Raw genomic sequence first — 19166 nt, forward strand, 5'->3', positions numbered from 1 at the left:
GTAAGCTTATTTGGAGCTGGAACAGGCAGAGGACAGTGTAAAGTACAATTATGAGGTTGTCGGGGTCATCTCCTGAAATGTGTGTGTGGGGACGGGGTTGGAAAAGAGCATGAAGAGGAGAGCATAGGGATGAAGAAGGTGAGGGGAGGAGGGTGACTTCAAACAACGGTATGGAAGGGAAAGGAAGCATTTGCAGGCTAGGGAGTAATACTGAAGCCCAAACACAGGTCCAAGGGAAGGAGCTACAGCATAGGCTATGAAGGTGTCCTGCTTCCAATTGTGGCTGCATGGGGGAGCTGCTGCTGTTTAGTTTCTGGCATGTGTGGAGTAGGAAGAAGAGATGGAAAAACTATGCATGCAAAACCAGCCAAAAAAAAATCATATCTGAAAAATTTTGGCCTTAAGCCTACTCCTGAAATCCAAGATCTAGCCAATGGGCCACATAATCTGAACCAGATCTTCACAAAGGCCATAGTCCTCCCCTCCTCCCTCTCTCTCCCTCTTCCCCCTTCCCCCCCCCCCCAATGATCTCTCTTCTTGGAACAGTGTTAAAACTCTGAATTTGCTTTTTTGTGTAGAATTGTTAAACCCACTTATTTGCCTAAATTCTTTATGCTGTCTCCTAGATTCTGAAGATGCTCAACAGCAACACAGAGAGCCCCTACTTGATCTGGAACAATGGGACAAGAGCTGAACTTCTTGAATTCCTGGAATCTGAACAAGAAAGCATGATAAAAAGAGTGAGGCACTTCTAAAAAAAAAAAAAACGTTTGATAGAGGCCTTTCTCTAGGTTGCCTTAAATAATCTGGTATGCTCACATTATAGGAAGCTTTTTAAAGCTCAGGAAAAATCTACTCATGCAGTTTTAATTATCCAGCCACTGAGGGAAACCTTACATTGGCCAACTTCTCAGATACTTTTGCTCTCACTGCTTTATTTTACAAACTTAAAACACATTTGTATGAAGTCTTGCGCTGTTGCTTTTGCCTTGTTTGTGTTTCCATTGGAAATAATGGAGTCTCAGCAGTTAACTCTTTTCCATACCTCTATAAAATGTTTTTCTGTATATGGTAGGTCATTTTGTAAATATATTTAACAAAGCATAATTTTTTTTCTTAAAGGGTGATTGTGACAAAAGCTTTGGATCTGAATTTGTCTTCAGTGACCATGCAAAAGAACTTATTGTGGGAGAGATTTTTGTTAGAGTTTACAATGAAGTCCCTACTTTTCAGCTAGAGGTGAGATTGTTAATTTTGCTATTTGTGAAGAAACCTCAAGCTGGTCTTTCAAATGGTACTTACTTTGTGAATTTAAGCCAAACTCCCATTCCAAATAGCATTTTGAAGGGTATCAAGAGTTAACACTGCCCAGGAAATTTTACACACAAGCTTCAGCACAGTACCATTAGAAATATGCCTCTAAAGTTGGGGCATCTGTAGCTCCTGTTAACTTCTCAGGGTATCTCAGCGTTCTAGTGTAGACTATGATCTTAAGCATTTCCATTTGCTTAGGATGTATCATCTTGTTTATCTCCCAATTAAAAGGAGAGACAAGAATCAAATTGAAATTCTCACTGGCAAAGAAAAGCATGGGTTTGGTCAGAATTTGGCGCACGGGCATTTTGACACAATTTTAAATGGCTAAATACTTCCTTAGAAGAGCTTGAGTAGTCCACACTCTTCTCTCTTAAGCTATTAGTTTTGCTTTCTCAACAAAGATGGTGATGCTTGGTCACATCATCAAACTCTTAACAGCTTTTACCTGTAGTTAAACTGTAGAACTATCATGTCAGAAGAGGAAAAATAGGCATTACAATAAGACTGGTGTGAATATACAATAGTTATCCACTAAGGGTCAGAACCTTCTGCTAAATTGGAAAGGAATCCTAGCTAGATCATGCACTGGTGGAAGGGGAGGTTCTGGTATGGAAAAGCTGAGCATCACCACTTTACTGAATTTGAAAATGGCTTTTGACCATATATTCCTTAGGTATGAGCTTGCTGTACAATGCAGTTCAATACTTCTAGTGCAGAATGCTTTGTACATGTTTTTGAAATAATTTATAAAGATTCTTATGTACACTTACTGATCTCTTCATTATTTCAAGTTTCCAAAAGCTTTTGCTGCAAGCCTTTTGGATTACATTGGCTCACAGGCACAGTACCTTCACACGTTAATGGCTATCACACAGACTGGGAAAGTAGAGTCTGATCAACATGGAGACCGGTTACGGAGGGTTGAAATGGCATTGGAGGCTCTGAGAAATGTCATAAAACACAACCCAGGTAAACTTAAACACATTGAATTAATCAATAAGCAGCACCTTGAAAATGACCTTATTATAGATTTATTTTAGATATGACTCTAGCACTAAACCTGCACTTGTTGCCAAGCTGTAGAGATTCATGCTGCTGGCTAGCTAGTTGTCTTAAAAGGAGTATTTCTGGAATACTTTTAACAGATCTTTAAATAGTTTAACAGCAGCATTGATAGAATTCTTTGCTAGGAAAATAGTGAATTTCATTGAGAAGGTGTTTTGTTGGTACATCAGTCCTACAGAAATCTGCTTAACCACTTCTCCAAGGAGAGCAATTTTTTTGCCAAGTGAGTAAAATCTCTTCAGTTTTTTTTAGTCACTATGGTAAAAAGGGGTGTGAATACACGTGCCTAGTGTTGTGAAATATCAGGATCATTTTGCAGAGTTATTGTACTGTGTTCAAAGGTTTATTGAAAACCAACCCACTTTAAAAAAACAACAACAAAATAAAAAATGTGTCCTAGCATAGCTCTGTTTAAAGGATGGAACCCCAGGGATGGTAGAAAATGTTTTAGTATTTTGAGGGAAGACACTCTTCAAACACACTGGATTGCTAAATTTTTAATTTAGTTTTATGGAAACTATTCCTAGAGGAAAACTTTTATTAGAAATTCTTAATTCATGTCTTTGGATGTGCAATAATACTACAACACTGAAGTTTTCTTGGAGTGGTGGGGATGCAGCCTAGACCTATTCAGAAGTAGAGAAAAATGACTGCTTTTGTTAGTAAAGTTCTATCCGCAGAATAGGCTATTCTGAAGGGGCCAAAGAGGGGATGGGAGTTTTGGTGAACTACTACATACTACGTTCTGTGTAATCAAGCTGAGCTTTCATTTAAAGGTTGTGTGATGGGGTTTTTTTTTAAGTCTTTCCAGAACAACCTGGGTTCTAATCAGGTTCTCTGACAATTGCAGACTGAAACTGAAGATAAAAATTAATGTGTCTAAAGTGAAACTGTTTCTCTGTGTTCCTTCAAAGGGGGGTTACTGTCAATGCTAACTTAAAGAAAAAATTTTGCTAAAGGAATTTAAAAATATTTAAAAGTATCTATTTTAAAAACAAAGGTGGGTTTTTTGGCTCTTCTGTTGCTGACTTTAAGGGCCTTTTCTTTAAGGAAGAGTGGGCAGTCCCAAAACTGAAGAGCTGTCAAATGCACAAAATAAACAGGAAGAATACAGGAAACTACTGTAACTGAAAGTAGTAATCTCATACATTACAAGTAACACTGGAAGCAGAAATGTGACTATAATGTTGGTCATGTCCCTACAAGTAGTGAAAGCTCACTTTGGAAAAGATTAGAACTAAGTGCTCTCTAAATTTAATTCTTACAACACTGAAGGTCGTCATGTTAGCAGTTCTGCAGTTGACAGGCAGCAAGTTCTTGCAGAGAAGATCACGGGGTAGGATTGGCATGAAAGTGTTTGAAATAGAGACTGAACATTAGTGTCAAATGTATGTTAACTCTGTAAAAATGGACTAACTTTGTAACAGCAAAAGAGCGGAAATAGCTAAATGTCTGGAAAACAGTTCGAACTATCTATCAGTTAAAATGTATTTGATTTTAACTGACTTATCGTGTTTGGCAGGTGCTCGCCAGTTCCTGCAAACTTGAAACTATACATCCTATTTTTTTTTATCTACTCAGTACTTGGTTTTCCAATAGTGCCATTCTAATGGGGCAAAACCTATACTGATCCCCTTTCTTTGATATAGCTATTTTTCAGTTGGCTTGGTGCTTTCACAATTGGACTTGCAGGCAGCTTTTTCAGATATTTTATGCGTGGTTACTTATTTGTATTGCAGTAGCTAGGAGTCCTGGTTATGGACCAGGACTCCATTTTACAAACACAAGGACAGTCTTTTAAAGTAATTTATACTGTGTATAACATTGATTGGGAAGCTCTCCGGTAAGTGTTCTTTCCAATGGTAAAATAACTTATTCCTCCTTTATAGGTTCTGAGTGTGAATGCATAGGTCACTTTAAGCTGATATTCTCTCTTCTGCGTGTCCATGGAGCTGGTCAAGTGCAGCAGTTGGCTTTAGAGGTAAAAACATTGCTTAAGCAATATTTTTGTTTTCCCAACCCACAGTATCCAATCACATGGATGCTGAATGTAGTTTGTTGCATAGATGAGCCAGGTACACCAGGCTAGGTTAAGAAATTGCAATTTTTTAATTTGCAGATAGAAACTGTTCTGTTAAAATCTGTCAAATATCAGTCATAACTTGCTCCTGTTTAAAATCTTGACCTCATTCCAAGCTTACCGCTTCATATGGTAGTTCCTGAACATTGGGTGTACATTTGAATGCGGACTGTTTTAGGATATACTAGAAAAAATTATCCGTTTCTAACATTTGTTTATCAAACAGCTACCAAATAGCTCTTGAATCTGTTTTCTCAATGGTTTTAGCGCTTTTATATATATAATATATTAATTTAGGCTAGTTTAACCATAGCCAAAAACTTTAACATATGTATTTTTAGGAATTAACACCTTCATTGTACATGTCCTTGTAAAATTTCAACATTGGGTTTTGAATCTAGGTTTATTGCACACACTGGAGACTACTGTGCTGCAGTAGTGCTTAGAAGTGCTGACCGAGACAGGGGGGTGGAGTGGTCCCATTGTGCTAGATGTTGTGCATACACATAGTAGGGTAGACCCTGCCTTGAAGAGTAAGCTAAATACTCCTGACAAAGTATGGGAAGGAAAACTGGTACAGAAGCGAAGTTATTTGACCAAGGTCATACAGCACATCAGTTGCAGAGCTATATTTCTTGAGTCCTAATCCAGTGCCCCATGGACTGGACCATACTGCCTCAAGAGAATTTACCTGATACAATACTGCATTTCTTAGCCAAAAGTGGCTTAAATGTATAATCTAGCCCAGTGGTTCCCAAACTTGTTCCGCCGCTTGTACAGGGAAAGCCCCTGGCGGGCCGGACCGGTTTGTTTACCTGCCGCGTCCGCAGGTTCGGCCGATCACGGCTCCCACTGGCCTGTTCGTCCCTCGGCCCTCGCCGCTTCCAGCAGCTCCCATTGGCCTGGTGCAGCAAACCGCGGCCAGTGGGAGCCGCGATCGGCCGAACCTGCGGACGTGGCAGGTAAACAAACTGGCCTGGCCCGCCAGCGGCATTCCCCTGCATAAGAGGTGGAACAAGTTTGGAAACCACTGTTCTAGCCATTTGCCAGGAAATTTACTTTTTTCTAATGATTCATGCTTTTGATATTTTGCAGGTGGTGAACATAGTGACTTGTAACCAGGAATGTGTTAACAATATTGCCGAGGCAATGATTCTTTCCAACTTACTGGCCCTCCTGCATTCTCTGCCTTCAAGTATGTACTGGGCAGTTGCTTGTAGAAAGTTTTTTTTGTGTGGGGGGGGGAAAAAAAACAAACAAACTTGGGAAAAGTTAATGATTTGGAATGCAAGTAGCTGAACTTGTAACCTGATCCTGAGGGGATCCTTAATGTTGTAATATGCATGACCTGGATACCCATTTTATGCACTTAACCTTTGGTTCAGCTCAAACACACCTCTTAAGCACTTAGATTTCCAGCTTTTCATTTTGGGAATCATACAATTAACACCTCTTTGACATTCACTTTATAAATTGAATACTTATCTCTACAATTCTAAAATCTATAAATTGTGCAATATTTCAATTTTTGTAGTTTCAACTTGTTGGTCTTCACCTGAACGACACCTTTGCTATGAACTTTATAAAGTAAATTTTAGATCGATGGAACATACTTGCCTAACTGGAATTTAGTCAGGACTCTAAGCCTGCTATCTCTAACTTGTACTTAGTTTCAAATCCTTTCTTTCAAATTCTCATTAGGTAGGCTTCATTTTTTACTCATTATTATGCTTTCCAGGAACCAGTTCTTTGGGAGGAAAAACTCCTTGGTTGGCTTAACACCAGAACTGTAGTGTTCTGTTCTTCATAGTGCTCAGTCCAATAAATCTTGTATGGAAGAACTGATCATAACAGCAGTCATAGTTTCTCTCATATTTCTGTTTAATCTTGACAGGTCGGCAGCTTGTTCTTGAAACGCTCTATGCCTTGACATCTAGTACAAAAATAATTAAAGAGGCCATGGCAAAAGGTACAGTATTCTCTGAATGGCTGATAAAATAGACTTGTACAAAATGAAGATCAAAACTGTTGCAGACACGGTGGTGTGAGATTTAGCTCTGATACTGAGAGCAGTGTATAACTAGTGGCTGCTGTGATTTGGAAAAACCTAAACTTTTTCCCCCTGTTTTTCCAAACAGGTGCTTTAATCTACTTATTAGATATGTTCTGCAATTCAACACATCCACAGGTCCGAACCCAGACAGCAGAGCTTTTTGCCAAAATGACTGCAGATAAGCTAGTGGGTCCAAAGGTGAGCAAGAGTGAATTTAAAAAGTTGCTAGGTTATTTTTCACACAAAGGACTTGGTGTCCCTGAAATCAAAGAAGAGGTACTGAACAACTCAAAATTCAGTCAACTTTGAAGAGTTAAATGTAGTTTACTACACCTACCTGTGAGTTCCCCTCCCCCTCCCAACAGCTTTTGTGGGCTCACAAGGTTTTCTTAAGCTTTTCTCCTCTGTTGCTTGCGAAAGACTCAAACACGGGAAACTGATTGTACAACAACAGGGAAACTGGCTAGAAAAACTGAATGTTTCTCTAATCTTTCAGTTATAGTAACATTAGGTATTTGTCTGAAAACATTTTACCTTTTGTAATGTGATTAGATTGCAATGTTCCATGGAAGCTTCCATGGAACAGATATGTTTCATGTGTTGGCAAGAGTACTTGGTAAGATATAGATCACATTGGTAGATCTAGAGGGGTATGGATTTAGGAAATACTGTTTTCCAGTATGTAAAGTCATTGATAGGGACAAAAGGCATCTTTTCAGGAAGGAGACTAAAGGGTAGATGCTCAATAGCGGATGAGATTGAAAATCAAACTTGCATATAAAAAATGTCAGCTATTTTTTTTTCATGTTTATGTAAAGAAAAAATATATAATTTGTATTTATTTAACTGAAATGAATTAGTCATTTTATAACTTTCTAATTGTGAGATTTCAGTATAAAATCTCAAAAGCACCAGTAACCAGCATAACAAAGATGTGATCTCAGATTTATGATTTCTAATGGACTTTTAGTCATTAGATGCCTGCATTTGAGATGCCATTTCTCATTATGAAGTTAATGGTTGGGGTTTTATACCAGATAGCTTATTAACTGAAATAGACATGAAATTGAGTTTGTATGATGCTTTCTCTTATCAGACAGAAGTATTTTGGCATAGTCATGTACAAATACATAATTTAAAAAAAAAAAACTTTACATAGGAAGACCTTTTATGATGCCATTGAGTTTAACTGGTATGGTGGTTGATATTACAAGATGGTGAGGATTGCTTTTCTTTTCTTTTGCAGGTTAGAATTACACTAATGAAGTTTCTGCCTGGAGTCTTTATGGATGCCATGAGAGATAACCCTGAAGCTGCTGTTCATATTTTTGAAGGAACACATGAAAATCCTGAGTTAATCTGGAATGATCTCTCCAGGGAGAGAGTATCAACAACAGTTCGAGAAATGATGCTAGAGTATGTAGACTTACTGTGTAAATAGCTACTGTATTTGCTAAGTGACACACTTGTGTAGCAGTTTGATTCCTTAAGTTCATTCTCATTAATTAACAGAAATATCCATTTGTGACAAAATTTGAGTTCTGATTGATTAAAAAGTAGAGAAGGATTAAGGCAATGCCTTCCAGTGGAGCACGTGGGTTGAGTAGAGCCTCAGCACAACTGTGAATAATAAGTACCAAGCAATGCAGTGCATGTAACTGCCACCTGATGGCCACCTGCTGCCTATGAAGATCCAGAGAAAAGGAAGGCACTTAGTTCTGTGTGCTCTCTCAGCCCAACAGGTCACATTGTTTCAAACTTGAGAAGGGAGAATTGAAAGTGAGGGGGAAAGAAGGTAGAGTTTTGGAATGTGACCCTTGCTTAACCATTACACATGACAGGGAGTGGGGGAGCCAATAAGGAGAGTGAAGGTTGGGATTTTGAATGGGAGCCAGTTTTGTTGTATCTAGGATCGATCGTCTTTTAATTCACCTAATTCCTTTTTTTTTTGGTTTTTTTTTTTTATAATAGGCACTTTAAACTTCAGAGGGACAACCCTGACACTAACTGGAAGGTAAAAGCAAAAATGTTCATATTTCGGGGCCCCAAGAGAAACAGTAGGGAAATTGGTAATAAGTGCTCATGCTTTGTTTTCACATGCATTCCTTTTCTCTGCAGTGGCGTAGAAAATGCCAGCGACACGCTTCTAGCAAAAACCACCTGCTCTCTCTCATTACTGTAGTCTAGAGTTAACATCTAAAAAACAAGTTACACTGTAGAATTACTGAATCTATCCTCCAAATAACCCCACAAATTTGGTCTCTTGCTAGAAGCATTTAAACACAGGTGGGCTACAAACGTATATAAGATATAAACTTAACAGTGACGTTCAAAACTAAATTGTGATCAGAGAACCTTAACTGGTCCCCAGTATGCTGACTTTCTAAACAATCAAATCTTCTGTTACATGATCATAGCAAATTACTCTGTTTTCCAGTTGTTAGTAAGCCATTGAGGTTTTCATCACATAAAAATGTATGTCTGGGCCAATTGAATTGGTTGTATAGTAAATGCCACCTCACTAGTCTGAATTGTTAAATGTATGGTAAAGTATTTGTAAATCTGTCCTAAAAATGAGTCCGGTGGCACCTTAAAGACTGACAGATTTATTTGGGTATTTTGTAAAAAACCCACTTCAGGTGCATGAAGTGAAACTTACTGATACAGGCATAAGTATACTGGCACATGAAGAGAAGGGAGTTACCTTACAAAGGAGAACCAGTGTTGACAAGGTCAATTCAGTCAGAGTGGATGTGGTCCACTCCCAATAATTGAGGAGGAGGTGTCAATACCAAGAAATACTGGTTCTCCACTTGTAAGGTAACTCCCTTCTCTTCATGTGCCAGTATATTTATGCCTGTATCTGTAATTTTCACTCCCTACATCTGAAAAAGTGGGTTTTTGCCCACGAAAGCCTTTGCCCAAATAAATCTTAGTCTTTAAGGTGCCACTGTACTCATCATTGTTTTTGTGGATACAGACTAACACATTAGAATCTCTTCCACTGCCACTGCAATTCTAGTAATTTGTCAGAACGGCGTTTTCTGAGGGGAGACAATTGAGTAGTGTTAGGAAATAGCTTAACATAAACAACACACCATGCCCTGTAGAGTACGTGCTGTATGGTTTCACCCTTTAAACTGTCAAACACACAAGAAGGAAATTGCAATTGTTGGTTCCAATAAAAATCTGAACTGGAACTTTTCTACCAGTTCTGGTGTAGAGCTTCAAATATTTGAATGTCTTTCATAAAAGTTGAGATAATTTACTAAGAAATCAGGCTCGTTAAATTATCCTCAGTTAATTCTATACATAGAACTCAGTCTTCATCAGCCATGTTGTTTAATTTCTTTTGTGATTAGTGTCCATCACTAATATGTTTGCATTCACTGCAACTAGCTGAACCCATGGATTTACTTGAAAATGCCCACTCACCATACAGTACTTCCAAGTTCAGAATCTTGTTATATAGGGAAGAATCAGGTACCTAGTGTTTCTGCAGTAAGTTACTGTAAAGAAATTATGGTATTGCTAACTTTGCTGAACAATTCCATGTTGGATGTGTTTTAGGGAACAGAAAGCTGGTGTTATGCGAGTCTCCTTTAATGAAAAAACTTTAGTGAAATCATGGCTGTAATTGGTTGCAAGGTTTTACTGATTTGCCTCTTTCCTGATAAGAGGGGTGACTTGTTGCTGAGTTATATGGTAACTTCTGTTCTTCTCCAATTTTATATAGCTGCCTGAAGACTTTGCTGTGGTGTATGGTGAAGCAGAAGGTGAACTTTCTGTAGGGGGAGTCTTCTTAAGAATCTTTATTGCCCAGCCGGCCTGGGTTCTACGAAAACCTAGAGAATTTCTTATTGCACTGTTGGAAAAATTCACTGAACTGCTGGAGAAAAATAACCCCCATGTAAGAAGCCTTTGTAGCTATGCTTTCAAAATTGTGTTCAACATATAGTAAGGGCAAAGTTGGGCAAGTTTCAGAGCAATAACGTAAGATGCTAATTGGCATTTGGTTAACTTTGCTTCTGTCTTGCTGCTTGTATTTCTGCTTGCAGTGGTGGTAGCAGTTTCCTTTCCAACATAGAAATAGCTTTAAATCTTATTTCTGATTTTTGTGCAAAAGCACTTAGATATGATGAAGCGCTTTAAAAATACTAAATAAGCAAACAATTAGAATTTGAATGCCTTCAATCAAGAGTCCCTGTCTTTTGATTGCTCCTTTAAGTCCTATTGGAGTTTTAGCTCACAGTATTGACTGGGGAATGCAAATCCAAGATAGTTCCGCAAACATTCTGTAACTTCATGGCTTGCTTGGAGGAAAACTGCACCTGTCTAGCTCAACCTAACAGTACAAAAAATCACAGGAAAAGAAGCACTTGCCAACATAAACTGCCACATTAAGAGCAGGTTAGAAATGGATGTTCAGTTTGTGCCACTGGCCTCCCTTTCTGCTGTTGACCCTGTTACATCACTGCTGAGCAAGGTTGCCTCCCCCAGCACTCAGCTCAGTGTAAAAAGAATTATCCATTTTTTAGCTTATTCATAGGATGAGCAAAATCATTAATTGTGCTTGAAACTCTGTAAGGGAAGGCAATGGTTCAGTGGTATCAAATTTGATTTTTTTAATAATTCCCTGGACACTGTCTGGAGGAACTCAGGTAGGCTGAAGCCCATGCTGGCTCAGTTACTTCTACTTTTTTAAATGAAGCAATGTATTCAGTGAGTTTATGCAAACTTGTGGTTTTTGTTAGTAGAGATGCATTCTACCCCCCTTCCCCCAAAATGTACTGGCTTTAAATCATTGTAGAAATCAATACGTATCTGTAATACTTCGTAACTTCTGACTTTCCACAGATCTGAAACAGCAAGTACTTGCACTGGGTTTCTTTAATGTACTAGCTAATTTTGACCTGGAAAATTAATAATTTAATGCAAAGACTTGTATGCTTTCACAGGGGGAAACATTAGAAACTGTAACAACGGCAACCGTGTGCCTCTTCAGCACTCAGCCTCAGCTAGCAGATCAAGTCCCACCACTTGGTCATCTCCCCAAGATTCTCCAGGCTCTAAATCACAAGAACAATGCTATTCCTAAAAGTGCTGTTCGTGTCATACACACACTGTCTGATAATGAGGTACCACATTTAAGGTTTTTCTTTTAGATGGAATGTATATACTAAGTGTATATGGCGTATACGTTCATACCAACTTAGGGCTTGTTTACCTGGCCCAACAAAGCACTCTAGAGGGATGCGATTTGTAGAGCGCTCTAACTTCCACACTTAGACCTGGCTGACGGACTCTAAAATGTACTAGTTTGCGGTAATGTAGTGTTAATGCAAGCCAGGTACCTTTTGGAGTGTGCCAGCAAGGTCTACACGGGGTAATTGGAGCACAACATGTTGGAGCACTTTACCACAACCTGTAGACAGGCCCTTAATTACTTTTGTGGCGAATAAATCTTCGGAGACCTCTCCTAATAGCCATACTGGTTACCTACGTGGTATTTCACCCCCACATTCTTAAAACTAAGCCAACATAGCTTCTAACGATAGGTGGGTTTTTCTTCTGTTTGCTGTATTACTGTGGTTGATTGGTTAGTAAGTGGTTTTAATTCATCCTAATTATGGATAAAAGCATCCAGCAAACGTCTGCTGCAACAGTTGGGGCCTGCCGCTACTATTGTGAAACATGTAAAACTCCAGGAAAATATGAAGGGGACAGTCGGATATCTGCAGTCTACCATCACAGTAGATGTAGAAGTTACAATAGTACTCATGATTTGAATTTTAGATTAAAAATACAATACAGCACAAATGCTTTTCCTTCTCTACGTACAGCTTTGTGTTCGAGCAATGGCATCACTTGAGACCATTGGCCCTTTGATGAATGGAATGAAAAAGCGATTGGATACGATTGGTCTAGCCTGTGAAGCACTTAATCGAATGTTTCAAAAGGAGCAGAATGATTTAGTAGCCCAAGTAAGCAAGCTGTTCTAAAGAAATGGTATAAGTACTTACTAATACTTCTCACACTCAGGTGTGCATTAGTTCAGAAGGTGTGCAAGAACTGTGTCCTGTGATTACTGACTACTTTAGAGTGCTAGATGGTGCTCACTTCTGTCTTGCCTATTAACTTGTCTATTTTCCCATTGTCGGTCTAGTACTATTAAAAGTCCTGGTTTGATAAAGCTAGAATCTGAAGTCCCTCACCCGTAGCTCAGAACTGCAGTACAGGCTTCCCCAGGCTCTTTGGACAACATACTTAGACTTTATTGTAAAGCTTCTAAGGTGAGCGGGTAGCTCATGACTTGCATTCTCTAACTTCTAACAGTAGGAAAAAAAGGTGTCCGTAGGGCTTGCTTCAAGGATATGGACCAGGAGCAGAACTGCCAACTCACTTCATAATTGTCACCGAGTAGCTTAGTGTCTTCCGAGTTTCATTGACATCATTGCATTTTCTTTTTTTCCTGGCATTTTTATCTTGTCTGCAGCAGCATGAGCTTAGCTGTTTGCATACATGTACTGACCTGTCTTCAGAAGTAGGTGTAATGGAGCAGTTCAGAGTATTGTGGATCTTCAGAAGAGAGATCCTGTTATTTCAAAAAGACAAAAAAAAAAAACTTTAGTGCATCAACTGTTCTAAAGCAGAGTGAAGTGAGCAACCAAACACTGGTAAAAGTCCATTCAATTCAAATGTTCTCAAAGTCCACAGTATTAAGTATCTCCAATAATTTTGCTTTGTAGGCTTTGAAAGCAGATTTGGTTCCGTATCTCCTAAAATTGCTTGAAGGTGTTGGCCTAGAAAATTTGGAAAGCCCATCTGCCACGAAGGCTCAGATAGTTAAAACCTTGAAGTCTATGACTCGCAGCCTACAGTATGGAGAACAGGTAAGTACTTACTAACAATAGGGTGACCAGATGTCCCAATTTTATAGGGACAGTCCCGATTTTTGGGGCTTTTTCTTATATAGGCGCCTAATAACCCCTCACCCCCGTCCCAATTTTTCCCACTTGCTGTCTGGTCGCCCTAACTAACAATGTTCTGAATCGCTGGGCTTGAGAAAGCTTAATCGTTATATAGACAGATACAGTTTTGAGCCAGTACACCTGAGAGCATGTCTCCCAGCCTAACCTTTATTGACGTGCTTAAGCTGTGTCAACTAGTGGTCTATGTTAAGTGGCAGAGTATCCCAGATTCACAGCTTTTAATGAGTCAGTCAATCCATATCTTCCTATGAAGGGAAGATCAGGAGCAGAGGATGAGATTTGTAGGCCACCAGACAAACCTATAGAAATAGCGTCTGAGAGGCTTAGAGTGCCAGGGAAGGCTGATGACATCTGAAAGTAGATAGGCAAGACTGATGCACAGGTGTTCTCGGAGCCTGTACTGCAGTGGGTAAAGAGTAAAGTATCTGGAGAACTGCAGCTTGAAATTGGATTCTTGAAAATTCCTCTGCACAGAGCATGCTTTAGAGTTGAGACCTAAAAAATAAATTGTCCAAGTAACACAGATTCCTCTGACCAGTTGAGACAGTGTGTACGTTCCCACTCCCACAGCAATACTAAAATCAGAATCTTGTTCATACATCCCTCTGGTTCAGTTAGTCCTGGGTCCTTCTTCCATCCTCGTTCAAGACTGTCAAGTACTATTCAGATTGACGTCCTGATTCTGCCGCAATGCAACAGTTCTGCTTCTCAGGCTATCTGGCATATGAGGCAGGAGGCTGCTACCATTGCTTCTGCTCTCCTTGTTGATCAACTGAATGGGTGAGGGAAGAGAAGCACTAGGAAGAAATTCAAGCTGTTCAGTAGCACTAAATCTTCTTGGGATATCCATGCTTGTATATTCAACCCCCACCCGAACGGCGACCAACTGTTTACCCTGTGTAATAGTTGTGGTTTTGGGTTAGGATTGTGTATGCCTATTTGGATACTTAAGTGTTCATTTTTATAGATCTAGTCAATTTCTAAAAACTGACCTTACCACCATGAGTAAAGAGTAGAACGTTTCCATCCAGCTATTGTAAGCAGTTATTAAATGTAGACACTTACCAGCTCTTTGTTATAGGTAAATGAAATCCTGTCTCGTTCCTCTGTGTGGAGTGCCTTCAAAGATCAGAAACATGACTTGTTCATTTCTGAGACACAAACAGTAGGATACCTCACAGGTCAGCAACACTTATTTCAGATCAGAGTTGTAACCTTCACTTCACTGCTACTGTTTCAAATGAACCTTGAAATATGCCTGAATAGAGCTGAGATACTTGACTCATTGTTTAAGGGTGTGGTGGGTACATCCTCTATCCTCCAAAGTTTTGCTGCCATCATGTGGCCATTTCGTTGCACTATGCTAACACTATGAAGTACTGTTGTTTTTCATTTTATACTGTTTGATCTGTTGTTGTTAGCCCATGGCTGGCGCATACCTGAACATATATTTCTGAGGAATCCATTACTATGGCTTTTAGTGTTTAAAAATAAAAGTGTATTGGGCTTTGTAAGACTTCTTATGCTTGCAGATTTTCATAGCAAATAGTCCTCACAGTGCTCTGTGGTGATACAGCTAAAGTTGTTCCAGCTCCCGCTGGCTGTTGTACTTAAATATCACAGGCAAAGTTCTCATAAGTGCCTAAGAGCATAGTTCATTATGGCTTCATCACTTCTGGTTGTGTGGGTTCTAGTCTCCATTTATCAAATGGCATAATTTTTGTTCAAAAGCAAATTTCGCCTTTTTGTGACTTGGATTTATCAAGAAGCACAATGTTACCTGTTCACACTGTGCAAATATTTGATTAATTTATTGACTCCTGAAAGCTCAAAATTATACTGAAGCAGCATACTTGTATTCTGAGACCTGTAACTTTGTGGTAGGAAGAGTTCAAACTTTGAGAAACTTGCATGGCTAGATTTTTCATTTTGATTGCTGATAAAAGCAACCTAGAACACTGTTATGGAATTTCTCCACTAAAATAAATTATTCAAAACTGAGGGAAAGGCCAAAGGGTTGATGTGAGATTTTAATTTTTAAGACTTCTGATTTTGAAGGACTTTTTTTTTTTTTTTATAAATAGGATATCTCTATCTCCTAGAACTGGAAGGGACCTTGAAAGGTCATCGAGTCCAGCCCCCTGCCTTCACAAGCAGGATCAAGTACTGATTTTGCCCCACATCCCTAAGTGGCCCCCTCAAGGATTGAACTCACAACCCTGGGTTTAGCAGGCCAATGCTCAAACCACTGAGCTATCCCTCCCCCCTTCATTAAGCCTTTTCTCCTTAAGTCAAATATGACTAAGCTTTTCCTCACAGTCCAGGGAACTTGCATGCCTCTCCCCAAATAAGCACAGATTTAGTCACACCTTCTCTCTACCTGCATGTGGTCATCAACCCTCCACTTGTGAATTAATACTGACTAGATTATTCACACATTAAGACAAATGCATAGAAAGGAAAGGCTCTGATATTTCTGATTATATTTCCAGATAAATCTCACTGAACCCTTTTGGCTAATTGAGGTTCAGAATGTTACGGCCTAGGACAGGGGTTCTCAAACTGGGGATCAGGATCCCTCAGGGGGTCACGAGGTTATTACATGGGGGGTCACGAGCTGTCAACCTCCACCCCAAGCCCCGCTTTGCCTCCAGCATTTATAGTGGTATAAAATATATTAAAAAGTGTTCTTAATTTACAAGGGGGGGGTCGCACTCAGAGGCTTGCTATGTGAAAGGGTCACCAGTAAAAAAAAGGTTTGAGAGCCACTGGCCTAGGAGCAGATTCTTAGCATTTGTTGGGAGTATACCATTATTTGAACAGGAGAACACTAATTTGTGGTTTGTTTGCCCTACATGAAAAGGGCAAAGCACTTCTTAGTCACACGGGATGTTCAAGACTGTCTAGCTCAGGGGTGGGCAAACTTTTTGGCCTGAGGGCCGCATCAGGTTTCTGAAATTGTATGGAGAGCCGGTTCGGGGAGGCTGTGCCTCCCCAAACAGCCAGGCGTGGCCCGGCCCCTGCCCCTATCCGATCCCCCCGCCCGCTTCTCGCCTCCTGATGGGGCCCCCCCATGGGACTCCTGCCCCATCCAACCTCCCCGTTCCTTGACAGCCCCCCGGGGACCCCTGTCCCATCCACACACCCCCCGCTCTCTGTCCCCTGCCAGCCCCCCGGACTCCCTGCCCCATCCAACCACCCCTTCTCCCTGACTGCCCCCGGACCTCCCCCAATCATCTCCCCCCGCCCCATCCAAACCCTCCTCTCCTCCTTGACTGCCCCCACCCTCTGACTGCCCTGGCCCCTACCCACACCCCCGGCCCCTGACCACTCCCCAAACTCCCCTGCCCTCTATCCAACCACCCCCTGCTCCCTTACTGCTCTGCCTAGAGCACTGGTGGCTGGCGGTGTGGCTGCACCAGGATGGGCAGCTGCGCCGCGCAGCAGAGAGCACCGGGTCAGGCCCCGGCTCTGCAGCTGTGCTGCCCCAGGAGCTCGCTCCTCCACTGCCCAGAGCATTGTGCCGGCAGCACAGTGAGCTGAGGCTGCCGGGGAAGGGCTGGGGGCTAGCCTCCCGGGCCAGGAGCTATGGGGCCGGACAGGACGGGCCCGCGGGCCGTAGTTTGCCCACCTCTGGTCTAGCTGTTTCCTACTCCATTTCTTTTGGTAAATAGTCTCTGCTTTCTTTCGGCTATCAGCGAGACATCAGAGCCAATGTGGTTCGTTCCATGCATTGGTAGACTTCCTGCTGATGGATTCATTGCTCTTTTGCTAATTTTTGCTGAATAGAGTCCTACAGTATTTTATACCAAAGAAATCCTATAGTAAAAGTGTTAGCTGACTTCAGCTGTTTGGGGGGGGTGGGGGGGTGAGGGAGGGACCCAAACAATTAATATTCTTTCTGGACAAGTCAAGTAACCTCTCTATGCGTTTGTTTGTAGCATTGGGCGATTCTTAAATGACAGGGGTGAGGCTAAATTCCTTATGCTTGTAAAGTGCTTTCTGATCATAGGAGGGAAGACGCTGTAGCAATGATAATCTAACCATAAACTCTGAGCATTTCTCTATACTCGGCGCTTGTCTACACTTAGATTGCTGTAGCACTTCGTGAAGATGCTACCTATGCTGACACGGGAGAGCTGCTCCCATTGGTATAGATACTCCACCTCTCCAAGAGGCAGTAACTATGTCGACTGGAGAAACCCTCCCGTCGACATAGCATCGTCTACACTGGGAGCTTGGTCGGATTAACTGCATTGCTCACAGGTGTGGATTTTCCACACCTCTGAGCGACGTAGTTACAGTCCTGTAAATCTGTAGTGTAGACCAGGGCTGACAGTATTCTGCCCTATCTTTGCTTCAAACTGCTTCGCTGTCTGTCCTTCCCTTACAACTTCCCTTGCTTATTTCTTTTTCTCTCAGGTGTCTCTTCTCCTTCCCTTCTAACTGGTAGCAGTCCCCTTCACCTCAGAAGTGGGCTTTAGATGTGCTCTGCCAGGCAGCTTGCTAACGTCTGTGTAGCTCTCTAATGCAGGTAGATATCATTTTGCTAAATGCATGTTCCATTCACTGCATTCCTAGTAACTGACTTATACGCTCTTTTAGATGCATGCTATACAATAGAAGCAAGCGTGTAGTCTCCTCAAAATATTGCACAGGGGTGCAAAATACTATACAGACTATTAAACTGCTGCAATTGTACTTACAACTTTTGGAACAGTAACTTGCTCCTCCTAGAAGATAACTTGCTGAATGATGATGTAAACATATAGACTAAACCATTCCTGAAGGAATTTATTGGAATATTCTTTCTGGGGGAAAAGATTTGTGGAACAAGTGAATTGGATTAGTATTTTGAATCTGTTAGGGTTCACACATGATTCTGAGTCCAGTCCATGGCTTTATGCCAGTAGGCTAAGGTATATATCCACCAATTGGTTTGTGAAACAAGTATACCTTGCATATATATAGTAATGGAGTTAAGCTTTATTCAGAAATCCCTAAGTAGCAGGTTGCCAAAAATTAACTTTTCTTCACGGCCAAGTGGTTTTTTCATGGCTCTTCTTGAAAGGTGGTGTGCATTTTGGTTTCCTCATGGCACACGTTTGCCTTTTTCTTCTGAAATGTAAAACAGCATGGCTGTCAGTGTGCTGTAAGGAGATACTATTGCGTTTTGAGAATAGAACTTTAGATTTCAGTATTTATGTAGGTGATGGGAAATTAAATGGATACATTCATTGATGATTTAAGTGTGACAAGTTCTAACTCCTTGAATATAGGGTAACAAAAAGCCATATAACTTCTAAAACAAAGGGGTTTTGTAGGATTTTTTGTTTTGAAAAAGCCCTATGGATCCTTGCACTTCCCCTGCCCTACAACCAGCTTCTTTTCACCAATCTGTGCTCTGCACACTTCATCCTCCAGTTGATTTTGCTTTTATATCAACTTTTCATGAACATGAAAGTGGACTACTTTCTATCTGTTTACTCACAAGATTCATGAAGGGTGTGATGCATTTGGATCACCTCAAGACAAGAGGTGTCATAAAAATGTAATGTCCTTACTTGGCTACTGTTCTTGAGTCACCCAGATCCTATCTATGAGTCCAGGTTTCTCATATGGAAAAATTTAGTCTTTGTGGCAGTGACTTTAGCTTCAA

The 19166-nt window shown here is 40.6% G+C and overlaps 1 protein-coding gene across 4 annotated transcripts in view; it reads left to right on the forward strand.

Annotated features, from left to right (window-relative positions):
* LOC112102149 (dnaJ homolog subfamily C member 13) overlaps nucleotides 1-19166 on the forward strand; it is a 101990-nt gene that overhangs the window by 79927 nt on the left and 2897 nt on the right. For 2 of the 4 annotated variants that reach the window (XM_024193258.3, XM_024193259.3), the window contains 14 exons: nucleotides 627-740; nucleotides 1123-1239; nucleotides 2109-2286; nucleotides 4272-4363; nucleotides 5558-5657; nucleotides 6357-6431; nucleotides 6601-6713; nucleotides 7762-7931; nucleotides 8487-8529; nucleotides 10252-10425; nucleotides 11474-11653; nucleotides 12359-12499; nucleotides 13265-13408; nucleotides 14589-14688. In XM_024193258.3, the coding sequence (XP_024049026.1) occupies nucleotides 627-740; nucleotides 1123-1239; nucleotides 2109-2286; nucleotides 4272-4363; nucleotides 5558-5657; nucleotides 6357-6431; nucleotides 6601-6713; nucleotides 7762-7931; nucleotides 8487-8529; nucleotides 10252-10425; nucleotides 11474-11653; nucleotides 12359-12499; nucleotides 13265-13408; nucleotides 14589-14688 (1741 nt within the window). Of the gene's footprint in view, nucleotides 1-626; nucleotides 741-1122; nucleotides 1240-2108; nucleotides 2287-4271; nucleotides 4364-5557; nucleotides 5658-6356; nucleotides 6432-6600; nucleotides 6714-7761; nucleotides 7932-8486; nucleotides 8530-10251; nucleotides 10426-11473; nucleotides 11654-12358; nucleotides 12500-13264; nucleotides 13409-14588; nucleotides 14689-17929; nucleotides 18042-19166 lie in introns of those variants that run through there. The other 2 variants (XR_003899994.1, XM_024193261.1) reach the window with 2 other exon arrangements.

Source organism: Terrapene carolina, unplaced genomic scaffold (genome assembly GCF_002925995.2).
Source record: "Terrapene carolina triunguis isolate 2854851 unplaced genomic scaffold, T_m_triunguis-2.0 Scaffold34029, whole genome shotgun sequence".
Taxonomy (NCBI): domain Eukaryota; kingdom Metazoa; phylum Chordata; order Testudines; family Emydidae; genus Terrapene; species Terrapene triunguis.